Source organism: Monodelphis domestica, chromosome 8 (genome assembly GCF_027887165.1).
Source record: "Monodelphis domestica isolate mMonDom1 chromosome 8, mMonDom1.pri, whole genome shotgun sequence".
NCBI classification, from domain to species: Eukaryota; Metazoa; Chordata; class Mammalia; order Didelphimorphia; family Didelphidae; genus Monodelphis; species Monodelphis domestica.
In genome coordinates, this window is record NC_077234.1 from 70,180,614 (window position 1) to 70,193,306 (window position 12,693).

At 50.8% G+C, this 12,693-nt stretch overlaps 1 protein-coding gene across 2 annotated transcripts; it reads left to right on the forward strand.

Annotated features, from left to right (window-relative positions):
* The first annotated feature begins 1,065 nt into the window (after positions 1-1,065).
* DNPEP (aspartyl aminopeptidase) lies at positions 1,066-8,821 on the forward strand. 2 transcript variants are annotated; one of them, XM_056807536.1, is made up of 16 exons: positions 1,094-1,292; positions 1,494-1,565; positions 1,941-2,034; positions 2,136-2,224; positions 2,397-2,510; positions 3,842-3,967; positions 4,385-4,515; positions 4,892-4,967; positions 5,054-5,161; positions 5,239-5,316; positions 5,579-5,662; positions 7,419-7,579; positions 7,661-7,700; positions 7,853-7,954; positions 8,121-8,288; positions 8,672-8,821. In XM_056807536.1, the coding sequence occupies exons 1-16, from the start codon at positions 1,287-1,289 to the stop codon at positions 8,720-8,722; spliced, it is 1,500 nt and encodes a 499-aa protein (XP_056663514.1). In that variant the 5' UTR covers positions 1,094-1,286; the 3' UTR covers positions 8,723-8,821. The 2 variants fall into 2 exon arrangements, with proteins under 2 accessions (XP_056663515.1, XP_056663514.1); XM_056807537.1 differs by lacking the exon at positions 1,494-1,565 and having other exon boundaries at positions 1,066-1,292.
* The last annotated feature ends 3,872 nt before the right edge of the window (positions 8,822-12,693 follow it).

Below are 12,693 nucleotides of genomic sequence, written 5' to 3' on the forward strand. Positions count from 1 at the left end.
AGGAAGGGATCTGGTCCTGATTTGTTGGGCAATTGGCATGTATTGTTTAATAAACTGATATTGCTCAGTTTATTTAGGGCAGGCAGGTAGGTGACTATGGATTGAGAGGCAGGCTCAGGGACAGGTTAAGATCCAGCCTCAGACAGTTTCTAGCTGTGTGACCCTAGGCGAGTCACTTAACCCCCATTGCCTTGCCCTTACTGGTCTTCTGCCAATGCTCAGGATTGATTCTAAGACTGAAGGTAAGGATTTTTAAATAAATAAATTGATATGCTTAGAAGATGATTCCCTCAGTCATTTTGTCTTTTGCTTGTTACAGTTCCTTCAAAGCAGAGACTGCGTTTTGCTTTTCATTTTGTTTCCAGCAGGGAATTTATCAGTTTTCCTGATTATCTTCTTTTTTTTTTTACTTTAAAAAATTCTTTGTTATGAGGGATGGCTCTAGAATGGGAAGATGGAGAGACCCAAGGGGAAATTTAGGTGGTATAAAAACAGAACATATGGGGGACAGCTGGGTAAGGTTCAGTGGATTGAGAGCCAGCCCCAGAGATGTGAGGTCCTAGATTCAAATATGACCTCAGACACTTCCTAGCTGTGTGACCCTGGGCAAGTCACTTAACCCACCTTGCCTAACCCTTATCACTCTTCTGCCTTCAAACCAATATACAGTATTGATTCTAAGACGGAAGATAAGGTGTTTTTTTTTAATAAACAAAAAATAAAATAAATAGTTAGAAACTAAGAAAATATTTTAAATGTATTTTCAAATTCGATGGGAAAATATTTTAAATCTATTTTTTTAATGCTAAGAAATAAAAAAATAACAAAAATCTATTTTTTAAAAACATTTTATGAGAAATTAAAGATACCCAAAGCTATTTTTTAAATGGAATAGTTCATTGGGTGAGAAACTTTTTTTTAAAACAAATCAATAAAGATCTTGGTTTTTCCTTTCAGAACTGCCGGGCACCCACCAGATGCTTAAGAGTTGCGCCTGGCTCTATTGGTTAAATACAGAGAGATCCCGCCCCCTCACGGCCCCGCCCTCCCGCGCTCCTCTGGGTTGGAGGAGCCGGGGAGCCCGGGTTGTCCTAGCTCCTCCCAGTCAGCAGAGGGCTCCGGGCTGCCCGGCTCTACCACAGGAGGGCGGAGCTGGAGCTGGAGCTGGAGCTGGAGCTGGAGCTGGAACTGGAGCCGAAGCCCGAGCCGGAGTCGGAATTGGAGCTGGAGCCGGGGCAGGAGCAAGAGTCGGTTCGGACCAGGACTGCTAAGTGAACGCAGGAATCATGCAGGTAAGGCGGGAGCCTGCCACATCCCCGCGCGTCCCCTATCGGGGTCCTGGCCCCAGCCCAGGGGGTTTCTGGGAGTCCATTCCACCCCGGGGACTGCAGGCGAAAGTGAAACGGAGTGCTTGCGACTCGAGGGGGTGGGGCAGGAAGGGGCTCCTGACCTTCCTGGACCAGGAAGGGGCTTCGCTCTTCTTGCACGCCTAGAAGGACGGCATCCTAGAAGCGGAGACAATGGCCCCTGGGGCCGGAGAGAGGGGCTCTGAAACTGGAGGCGAAGTAAGGCTTATTCGGAGGAGCTCAGAGTTGGGGGAGTCACAAGGCTTGGGGCCAGGGCGGGGCGGAGCGGGGGAGGCCAAAAAGAGACTTAGACCGGGAAGGGTCGGGGAAGTTTTTCCCGATTTAGAACCATGACTTAGAAGAGCATCTCCGGCCCAGGGTAAATGAGCCTGAACTGTCTCGGTCTCCGGAGTCATGACTGGGTAGGGGATGGGGACGAGAGGCTTCCCGGGGATACAGGGTGGGGAGGAGAAGCCACACCGGAGGCCAAAGGTATGGAGGTGGGAAAAGAAATCTCCTGGGTGAGCCCCTAGAAGACGGGGGATCCAGGGGGCAATCCTCGGGGATGCAGTCGGAGATTCTGTGCCTTCCCAGGCTTCCGTAACGTCTCGAGCTAAGAAGGAAGCGGTGCAGACAGCAGCCAGAGAACTCCTCAAGTTCGTGAACCAAGGACCCTCCCCCTTTCACGGTAAGTGGCCGGGCCTTTTGCAGGAGAGGCTGAGCCCCTTTGTGTCCCGCTCCCCCTCCTTCCCGGGGACCGTGACGGGGGTCACCTTTCCCCCCGAGCAGTGGTGGCCGAGTGTCGAAGCCGACTCCTCCAGGCTGGCTTCCAGGAACTGAAAGAGGCAGAGAAGTGGGACCTGAAACCCGAACGCAAGGTATGGAAGAGTGGGGCTGGGGTGCCCATCAATGGAGGTGCTGGAGGAGAGAGGACCTCGGCCCCGAGGGTGCTGTCCACAGGGAGGGGACCGCTTGGAGAGAGTCCTGCGGGCGCCCCGGGTGGGCGCTCCAGGCAGACACTCCCAGCGCCCCTCTCATTTCTCTCCCCAGTACTTTGTCACCAGGAACTTTTCCACCATCATTGCTTTTGCTGTGGGGGGACAGTATTCCCCGGGCAATGGATTTAGCCTCATCGGAGCCCACACGGACAGCCCTTCCCTTCGGGTATGGAAATCTGCGGGGTCTCCGAGGGGAGCGGGGAGGGAAGGGGATGTACCCTGCTCTGAGGGGCTTTTCAGCCCACTCTCCCAATCCTGCCTGCTTTAGGAGCAGCCTTCATCCCATTCTCTGGGAGAAAGAATTATGGAATATAGATTTCAATTCTATGTTCTATACATGTCGATATTAGAGTATATTATAGACATCCATATCAACCGTAGCAATACATATCATCAATATTGTGTATAATTACCTACATGTTTTGATTAAATCTTATATACCAATATTATATTATTATATACATCCATAATATCAGGCATTATAAATCAATTAATATTACATCAGTATTCTGCATTATATAGAATTGCATATATATATTTCAATTATACAACACATAATATATTTTGATATTTAATAATTGTGCATTTCAATTATATATTGTACATATATATCAATATTAAATTATATATCAATAATGTCAGTCATTTTAAGTCAACAAATATTACACCAATATGTAGTCTATATAATTATATATTATATATTCAATTATATACACATCAGTATTATATTTATATTATATACATCAACAATATCTCGTATATTAACTGATGTTGCATCAATATTATATATATAATATTTAATAATAATGATTACATATTATATACCTATCAACATATGATAATATATCAATGTTTTCTATATTAATATCACATCAAAAGTATATATTATATAAGTATATATATTTCAATTATGTACACATCAGTATTATATATTTGTTATATTATCTCTATAAATATCTCATATAAACTAATATTGCATCACTTATATATTATATGATTACATATATACATGTCAAAATTATATATCAATGTTATATACATCAATACTATCAATCATGTCAAATATGGAATCAATATTATGTATTTCTATATTAGATATAGATTTCAATTATTATATACACATAAGATACTTCAATGTTATATACATCAATAATGTTAATCTGTTATATATCAATATTATCTATAATAAAGAGGTAAGTATATCTTTTTTATGTTTAATGATATATATTTATACATTTATAAAAACTATGGAAATCGATTATATATAATAGAGAATAGTTATATATTTAATGAAAAAGAAAATGTGCAATATTATGTATAATATTTACAAATGGGTAACTATATGATTATATACAAATATGTAGATAAATGTTACATCTTCACAACTGCATTAATTGCAGCATTATTCTGTGCAGTGTTTGATGTCTGCGTTAGGGCCCAGATCCGGGTCTGACGGCTCGCTGCCCTGCCTGTCACCTCATAGCATGTCCTCTGCAGGTAAAGCGCAGGTCCCTCCGGAACCAGGCTGGCTGCCAGCAGGTTGGTGTAGAGACGTACGGGGGTGGAATTTGGAGCACCTGGTTTGACCGTGACCTCACTGTGGCTGGGCGAGTTCTTATCAAGGTAGGCATCGGGCCTTCTGGGTTAGGCTAGAACCCATCCCTCCACGCTTACAGCATCTCCCCTATTTATTGTTTTTAAACCCTCACCTTCCATCTTAGAATCAATCCTGTGTGCTGGATCCAAGGCAGAGGAGTGCTAAGGGCTAGGCAAAGGGGGCTAAGTGACTTGCCCAGGGTCACCCAGCTAAGAGCCATCTGATGCTAGATTCAGGCCCCCTCCTCTCTGGGCCTGGCTCTCTATCCCCAGATGCACCCCCAGGATCCCCTTGGAGAGCTGCTCAGGAAAAGGGTACTGGGGACCCCCAGAGTCGGGGGTTGCGGGCCTCCAGCCACGGGAACATTAAAAGCATGAGTCGAGTCATGGGCCTGGCGAGGCCCTGCGCTCTGTGTGGACCCATCCCTGCCCGGCTGGTTGCAGAGTCCTTCCTCGGACCGGATCGAGCAGCGCCTGGTGCACGTGGAAAGGCCGATACTCAGAATTCCTCACCTGGCCATCCATCTTCAGCGGAACATCAACGAGAACTTCGGCCCCAACCCTGAGACCCACTTGTGAGGCTGCGGGCCAGGAGGGGGGCCGAAGGGGGGCTTCCCCGGGGAGGGGGGACAGGCGTGCGGCCGCCCCGGAGGGATGGCACTATCTGACGGGAAGATCCACAGTGCCAAAAAGCTAGGGCAGATTCAGGGAGGCTTTAAGGAGCCTGTTATGGATTCCAACAACTAAGACTAAAAATCCTCCATTTCTCTGGGGGCTTTTGTATGCTGGAGCCCCTGGCAGAAACCCTGAGGGGGTCCCCCAGGTGGGGGCCCAGGCTGAGGGGTTGTTTAGGGAGAGAGGGGGCCACCCTGGGGGGTTGGTGCTCAGAGGCCGGCTGTCCTGACCTCTGAAGGACGGGCTCTCACGCGGCCCCCTGCCCCCTGCTTGCAGACTGCCCATTCTGGCCACGGCGGTCCAGGAGGAGCTGGAGAAGGGGCTGCCCGACTCAGGAGCTCCTACAAACCAGGTGAGAAGGGCGAGAGCCGGGGTCATGCGGCATTCCCGGGGCCGTGCCGCCGAGGGGCCGCCCTCTGACCCGTCCCTGCCCCGCAGACAGACCGCCACCAGCCGGTGCTTATGTCTCTGCTGTCTGCCCAGCTGGGCCAGAGCGCTGAGGACATCGTGGAGATGGAGCTGTGCCTGGCAGACACCCAGCCCGGGGTGAGAAGGGCTGGGGGGCGCCTGAGCCGAGGGGAGGAGGCGCAGGCTGGCCAGGGCTGACCATCCCGTCTCTCCAGGTCCTGGGAGGTGCCTACGAGGAGTTCATCTACGCGCCCCGCCTGGACAACCTGCACAGCTGCTTCTGCGCCCTCCAGGTGTGGCCTCATCTCCAGGAGTCCCCAGTGAGGGAGGGCTGAGGAGGGAGCCAGGGGCTTCCCCAGGGGCCACCTTTCCTTTGACACACACAGCCTAGCTGTCAAAGGTGCCCAGCCGTGGGGCACAGTCGGGGGTCCTGGGTTCCAGGCTGGCCCTGGCTGCGTGACCCTGGGCCCGAGCCCTGGGTGCCTTTCTGCCCCTAAGAAGGAAGGGAAGGGGGGTGAATGCTTCTTGAGCAGCAGATCCTGCCTCTGCTCGCAGGCCCTGATCGACTCCTGTTCGGCCCCCGCCTCCCTTGCCTCGGACCCCCACGTTCGGATGATCGCGCTCTATGACCACGAGGAGGTGAGGCCAGAGGCGGATGGGAGGCGGGGGGCTGGGCCGGGCTGGGCCCTGTGGGGAAGGGGAGCACGAGGGGCCGGCACAGGGCGTTCTGCCCACGGCTCAGAGGCCCCCGACACACAGAGGCTGAGAGACACAGACAGACATACAGAGCCAGACACACACACCCTCCCTTCCAGACCCCCTCCCTGAAGGTGATGTTGCTCAGGGGGCAGACAGGCAGCCGAGCAGCCAGAAAACCCCAAGTTCAGGTCCTGCCCATGCCACATGCCTGTTTGACCCCAGACAAATTGGTTGGCATCTGCGTTCCAGTCCTCACTAAGTCCCAGGCAGGCACTGTGGGGGTCAGTGACTGGCCAGAAGCCTGGCTGTCCCCTCTTGCCCTCACTGGCCAGAGATAATGACCGTGTGAGAGGCAGAACCTCGTCCTGAGGGAAGGCGCTGCGCAGGTCATGGAGTGCAGAGGAGGGCCGGGAGTGCTCGTCTGGTGAGGATTGTGGCGGGCACAGGGTGGCCAGGCAGGCTCTGGGCACCAGGAGCCCCATCCCGTGGCAGTGCCCAGCAGCACCACACAGATCTGGGCATCAGGAAAGGTGTTTGAGCTGAGCTTGGGCCTCAGCCTGACTTCCACTCCAGCTCAGTGACCCTGGGCCAGTCACTGTCAAAGGAGCTGGAGAAGGAGAGGGCCGGCCTCCCCAGGATCTACCAAGAAAGTCCCAGAGGGGGTGCTGGAGCAGACTCGGGTTAGAGCTCTGAAGAGGGTGACGGGAGGTGAGGAAGGACGCGTGTTCCAGGCACGGGGGAGGCTTGGGCCAAAGTTTGGAGGCAGGAGATGGCATGGTGTACCCAGAGAACAGCGTGCTGGCCCCATCAGCCGGGCAGAAAACCAAGGCCAGGGCCAGATCACCAAAGGCCAGACAGGCGTGCGGAGGCCATGGGGAGCCCCAAAGTCTCCTGTGTAGGAAGTGAGGCGGCCCAGCCAGCCCGGCAGAAGGAGGCCATCCGGAAGCCTTCGGGAGTCTTGCAAGAGGCAACGGGGCTGAAACATGGCAATTGTGGCAGGAGCAGGAAGGACAGGCTGGACCCAAGCAGTGCCCATGAGGGAGAACCAACCCCAGGGAAGGGAGACGAGCTCCAGGACGTCTCCGGGCCTCAAAGCCCAGAGCAGGGAAGGCTGGGGGAAAGCCAGAGCTCTGGCCCGGCTCCGAGGCATCCAGCCCAGGCCCAACTCGCCGGACAAGGCTCCCACGTTAAATCTGCCAGACCAAGGACCGCCACCCCAGCATCCCCTGGCTTAGGGATGGAGATGCCAAGCGCTCACCAGTACATTTCTGAAGCAGGATTCAAACCCGGCTCTGCCCGGGGGTCTGGCCCCTCCCCCTACGGGCCAGCCAGGAACAAAGGCTGCAACACGGATGAGAATCCTGGGGGGCTATGAGGAAGAGACACCTCTGCAGAGTCATCAGAGCCAGAGGAGGGGCCGGCCACAAGACTGGACATCCTGGGTTCAGATCTGACCTCGGACTTTTGCCGGCCATGTGAGCCTGGATGAGTCACTGAACCCCAACTGCCTTAGCCTTTCTTTTAGAACCAATACCAAGACAAGCAAGCGTTTAAAAGCTGTCATCGTGTTGTTAAAGGCACTTCCAGCAAGGGCAGCAAGAGGCCAACGCCGCTTGAGTGTGTAAATCCTGATGCCCCCTTCCCTGGAATGCCTCGGGTTTCTCTGCCCTGAGCTGAGCCCCTGCTGCCCCCCCAGGTCGGGTCAGAGAGCTCCCACGGAGCAGCATCCCTGCTGACGGAGCTGGTGCTGCGGCGGATCTCGGCCTCACCCCAGAACCTGACGGCCTTCGAGGAGGCCGTGCCCAAGTCCTACATGATCAGCGCCGACATGGCCCACGCCGTGCACCCCAACTACATGTGAGTCTGCAGGGCGGCGTGGGGGACCCTGTCATGCCCTGAGGTGGGCCCAGGCCCTAACCCGTCCTCTCTCTCCTCTAGGGACAAACACGAGGAGAACCACCGCCCTCTTTTCCACAAGGTAGCTTCCCTAGTCCTTCTCCCACCCCCACAGGCCCCTCCTCACCCCTTTGCTCCCACTTCTCCGCACCGTGGAGCCCAGCTTTCTCAGGAAAGGATCTTCCTGAGAGCTGATTCAGCCTGGTGCCGGCTCTGCGGCCCCTTCTCCCCCAGGGACCCGTCATCAAGGTGAACAACAAGCAGCGCTACGCCTCCAACGCCGTGTCCGAGGCCCTGATCCGAGAGGTGGCCAGCCGGGTCGGGGTGCCCCTTCAGGTGAGCCCCATCGGAGGCCCTCCCTGACCCAGCGTGCCAGCCCCTGCCCTCATCTGGGGGCTCTCCAGCCCGTCCCGAGGCCAGGCTTCCTGCGATGTTCTCTGGCTGGTCCCTACTAGCCCTCCCCCAAGGCCACACGCACAGAAGCCCCTTCCCCTCCCCGCAGGAGTTCATGGTTCGGAACGACTCCCCCTGTGGCTCAACCATCGGGCCCATCCTGGCCGCTCGCCTGGGGCTCAGGGTGCTGGACCTCGGCAGTCCCCAGCTGGCCATGCACTCCATCCGGGAGATGGCCTGCACCTCCAGTGTGCTGCAGACCCTCACTCTCTTTAAGGTAATCCCGGATGCCCTCCCTCCGTCACAGCAGCATCTCCATTCCCGGGATTGGTTGCTGGGACAACGCCATCCCACAGTGACGGCTGGTCACCATGGTGATGCCGGGTAGCCCCTACAGCAGGCCGAATCAGACCGGTCTTCTCCAGGCTAAGGGACCCAGGCCAAGCTCCAGACTCCTTGGGGGGAATTATGGGAAAGAAAGTGGGAGACGAGAGGGAGAGGGAAACACCTAGCTGTCATCCCGGCGGTCCATCCATCCTAGGAATCCTCTGACTGATCTAAACCAGGATTCCCTCTGCTCTTAAACTGGGAACAAGAGTGGAAAGGCTGGGCCAGGCGCCAGTCATCACGGCTGCCTTAACCTACTTTGTCCCCACGCAGGGCTTCTTCGAGCTGTTTCCTGTTGTGAACCACAATTTTGCAGTCAATTGAGGTCCCTCGAGAGCTTCCCTTCCGCCCCTCACCCTGTGAACCCCAGATTGTCAGTTCTTACCTGACTGAGCTGAAATATTAAAGTGGATTTTTCATTCAGTCTTGCCCTACTGGGTTTTTTGAGAGGGGAACCCTGGAGGGCCAAAAGGAAGGTGGCTTGAGGAAAGGGGGCGGTCTGTTCCCACCTTTACCCCACAGGTAAGCTGACAGAAGGATGGGGTGGCATGGGACTGACTATGTAGAGTCAGTGCCCACTCCAAATCCATGGCTTCGTTTTCTCTTCAGGAGTGGAGAAAAGAGGCTATTTCCTGCCTGTTCTGTGCCTTTACAGAACCTTCTTTCCTTCCTCTTTCCTAGCCCAGGAGATGAGGCTGCAGGCACCTTGCAGGGTTCCCCAAGACCTTCCCACATCAGGGGCCCTCTCCAAAAGCAGCCATCCAAGGAGCTAGGCTGCAGAGACCTAGTGGAAGGACCAGCCTCCCTGGAGCCCCACTTCCTCCTAGGAATTCAGCATTAGCAAAGAGTTTACTACCTCATTCTAATTCTAATTAACTCATTCTAACTTATTAGCAATGAGTTACTGTGCATTGGTTCCAAAGCAGAAGAGTGGTAAGGGCTAGACAATGGGGGTTAGGCGACTTGCCCAGGATCATGCAGTAGGAAGTGTCTGGGGTCACATTTGAACCCAGGACCTCCCATCTCTAGGCCTGGCTCTCAATCCACTGAGCCACCCAGCTACCCCTATATTTTTTCTTGAAGGTAGGGATATAGTTTGTCTGTACCCCACTAGGGTGCCAGAGATATGGTAGGTGAGAGCTCATGACAGAGGCCAGTGGATTGGTGGAGAGAGCTATGAAATCCAGAATCGTCAAAGTCCAGTGACCAGAGCAACTAGATGGTTCAGTGGCTAGATAGCCAGTTCTAGAAAAGAAAAGTGTTCTGGGTTCTAATGTGGCCTCAGACACTTCCTAACTGTGATCCTGGGCACAGTGGATAGGGAGTTGGTCCTGGGTTGAAATCTGATCCCAGATCCTATCTAGCTGTGTGACCCTGGGCAAGTCACTTAACCCCAGTTGCCTGGCCCTTACTACTCTACTACTCTTCTGCCTTAGAATCAATACTTAGGATCAAGCAATTCTAAAAAAGATGGTAAGGGAAGAAAAGGAAGGAAGCAGGGATGTGAAGGAAAGAAAGCACTACAAAGTAAACAAAAATGAATAAGACCCTATTCTCAAAGAACTTATAGTTCTAGAACATCTAGCATGGGAGAGCAGTATGCAATAATGCCATGAGAATAGAACCATTCAGAGGTCGGAGAAATTGCTTCTGCCTGGGTTGGATCATCAGGAGATGTCATGAAAGAGGTGACAACTGAGATGGACTTCAAAGGTTGACTGGGTCCAATAGCTCAAACATGGAGCTGAATCTACCAAGATGAAATGTAATAAGAGCTAATGCAAGTGATAATGGAGGGATGGCTGGCCCTGAAATCCAGAAAGCCCACCTCCCATACATGCTGACTATGTGGCAATGAATACATCATTTCACTGGTCCTCCCAAGGTTTTTTAAACTGATAAATTAAAAATATGGTTTAAAAAATTGGAGAGAGTTTCCACATTAGGAAATGAAAAATCACAGAGAGAAGGGCAGCTAGGAGGCTCAGTGGATAAGAGTGCCAGATCTGGAGACAGGAGATCCTTGGTTCTAAATCTGGCCTCAGATACTTCCTAGCTGTGTGTCCCTAGGCAAGTCACCTAACACCCACTGCCTAGCCCTTGCCTTTCTAGCTTGGAGTTATTACTAAGTAAGGTTTTTTGTTTGTTTTAATCACCTGTTGAGGCTCCCCCCCCCCCCAACACACATACACAATTTAAGCTTTTTTTTTTTAATTGACTGCCACTATGAGTTGAGGGAAGTATTAGCATTTTGTCTGAAGAAGATCTGGAGGACTTCATGGACTACAAGCTCAATATGAGTAGACTGTGATTGGAGGGGAGGGGGAGCATTGCCCAAAAAGGCTAATGAAGTCTTAATTTGCATTAAGGGAGGCATTGCTTCCAGAAATCGGGATGATTGTGCCAGAATACTCCATCTTGGTCAGACTACATTTGGAATATTGTGTTCATTTAGAGCCTAGAAAGGATATTGATAAACCAAATAGCATCCACAGGGGAGCAACCAAGATGGTGATGAACTTTGGTCCATGCCCACTAAGGATAGGTTCAAGGAATTAGGGTTGTTCAAGCCCAGTATTTGAAAGACTTGGGTAGGAGAGGGATTAAACTTGTTCTGTTTGACAAAAACAAAAAACTGGATAGTTGTCTTCAAGTATTTGAATGAATTCTACATGGAAGAGGGATTAAACTCTTTTTGTTTGGTCCCAGAAAGCAGAATTAGAGGTGGTTAAGTGGAAGTGTCAAAAGAGGGCAATTTAGGCTTGATATTCAGGAAAGGGTTCTAAGAATTAGATCTTTCCCCATATGGAATAGGCTGCCTAAGGAGGTTCACCTTTACTGGAGGTCTTCAAGCAACAATTGGTTGACCCCCTTTGTGGTGTATTGTCTCAGGGATTCCTTTTCAGGTATACATGAAGGTAGATGACTACTGGTGTCTTTTCCAACTGGGAAATTTCATGGACAGGGTCAAGGAGGGTCAGAGGAATGATGGGGATAGTCTTGGAGCTAGAAAAACCTAAAACCTACCTAGTCAATGACAAGTAGGGCAGATGGTCTACAATATAAAATAAGTGGGAATACAGTTTGATTGTAAGCTATTCCTAGCTCTAGCACTGCACACAGTAGGTGTTTAGTCACAGAATTCAATTGACTACTTAGTGGCAATTTTAAAGCTAAGGAGATGCCAGCAGGATGCTGTGGTTTAGGAAAATTAGTCTGATAGTGATATCAAGAATGTCTTGTTTCATATGGAGACCCTTAGTCCAGTTGAGGGTATCTGAGTATGGAGAGCCATAAGGTTTTCCAAGTGCCTTGGTACAATTTTATCTTCATTTGAAAGATGAAAAGGTTCAGAGGTTATAAAGTGGTTTACCTGTCTACTTTGTGTCAAAGGCAGGACTATGGCCAAAGGTTTCTTTTCTGCTGACTCCAAGTCCCATAATCTTTGCCTCTCCAAGTTGGGGGGGTGGGGGAGGGTCAGGGAGAAGGGCAGAGGTGAAAAACATTTCAAAGAAGGAAACAGGATTGGGCTGGTGGGTAATTGTGGTTGAGGGAGAAAGAAATCAAAGGTGACAAAGTTTTGAGGGTGGATGACTGAAAAAAAATCCAGTGGCATTATTTCAGAAATTATGTCAGAAAAAGAAGCTGATTTGAGAGGTGGCAGAGGGTAATGATGGACTTGGTTTTCAATGTGCTATGGCTGAGTTAGTTATGTTGTTCCTTTGCCCCTGAATAGTCAAGATTTTTTCATCCTTAGGTGTGTGACTAGGACAACATGGGTTAAAATCCTGTAAACCCTCCCCCTTTTAAACTCTTACCTTCTGTCTTAGTATCAATTCTGACAAAACAGTGGCAAAAGCTAGGCAATGGGGGTTAAGTGATTTGTCCAGGATCACACAGCTAAGAAGTATCTGAGTCCAATTTTGAACCCAGATCCTTCCAACTCAAGGTCTAGCACTTACCTTACAGCCTAGCTGCCCTGCTGTACCCTTTCTCTTCACATCTCCCCTTAAAGAGAAAAGTATTCATCCAAAAGAATTCACAAACTTGATCTATATAACTTGTCATTCCTTTGGAATGATGAACTCTGGAATTCCCTGTTTGGCCTTGAGGGCAAAGGCAAGTTTGTTCATCCTGATTTGATGAAAAGAGCCCCAACCCTGAGTTTGAATCTTATCTCCAACACCTTATAAAATAACAAGTTACTTAACCTGGCCTGAGCCTGTTTCCTCATCTGTAAAATGAGTAATACTTACCTTACTCCATGAGTTTGTGAAGGCCAATACACTTTGCAG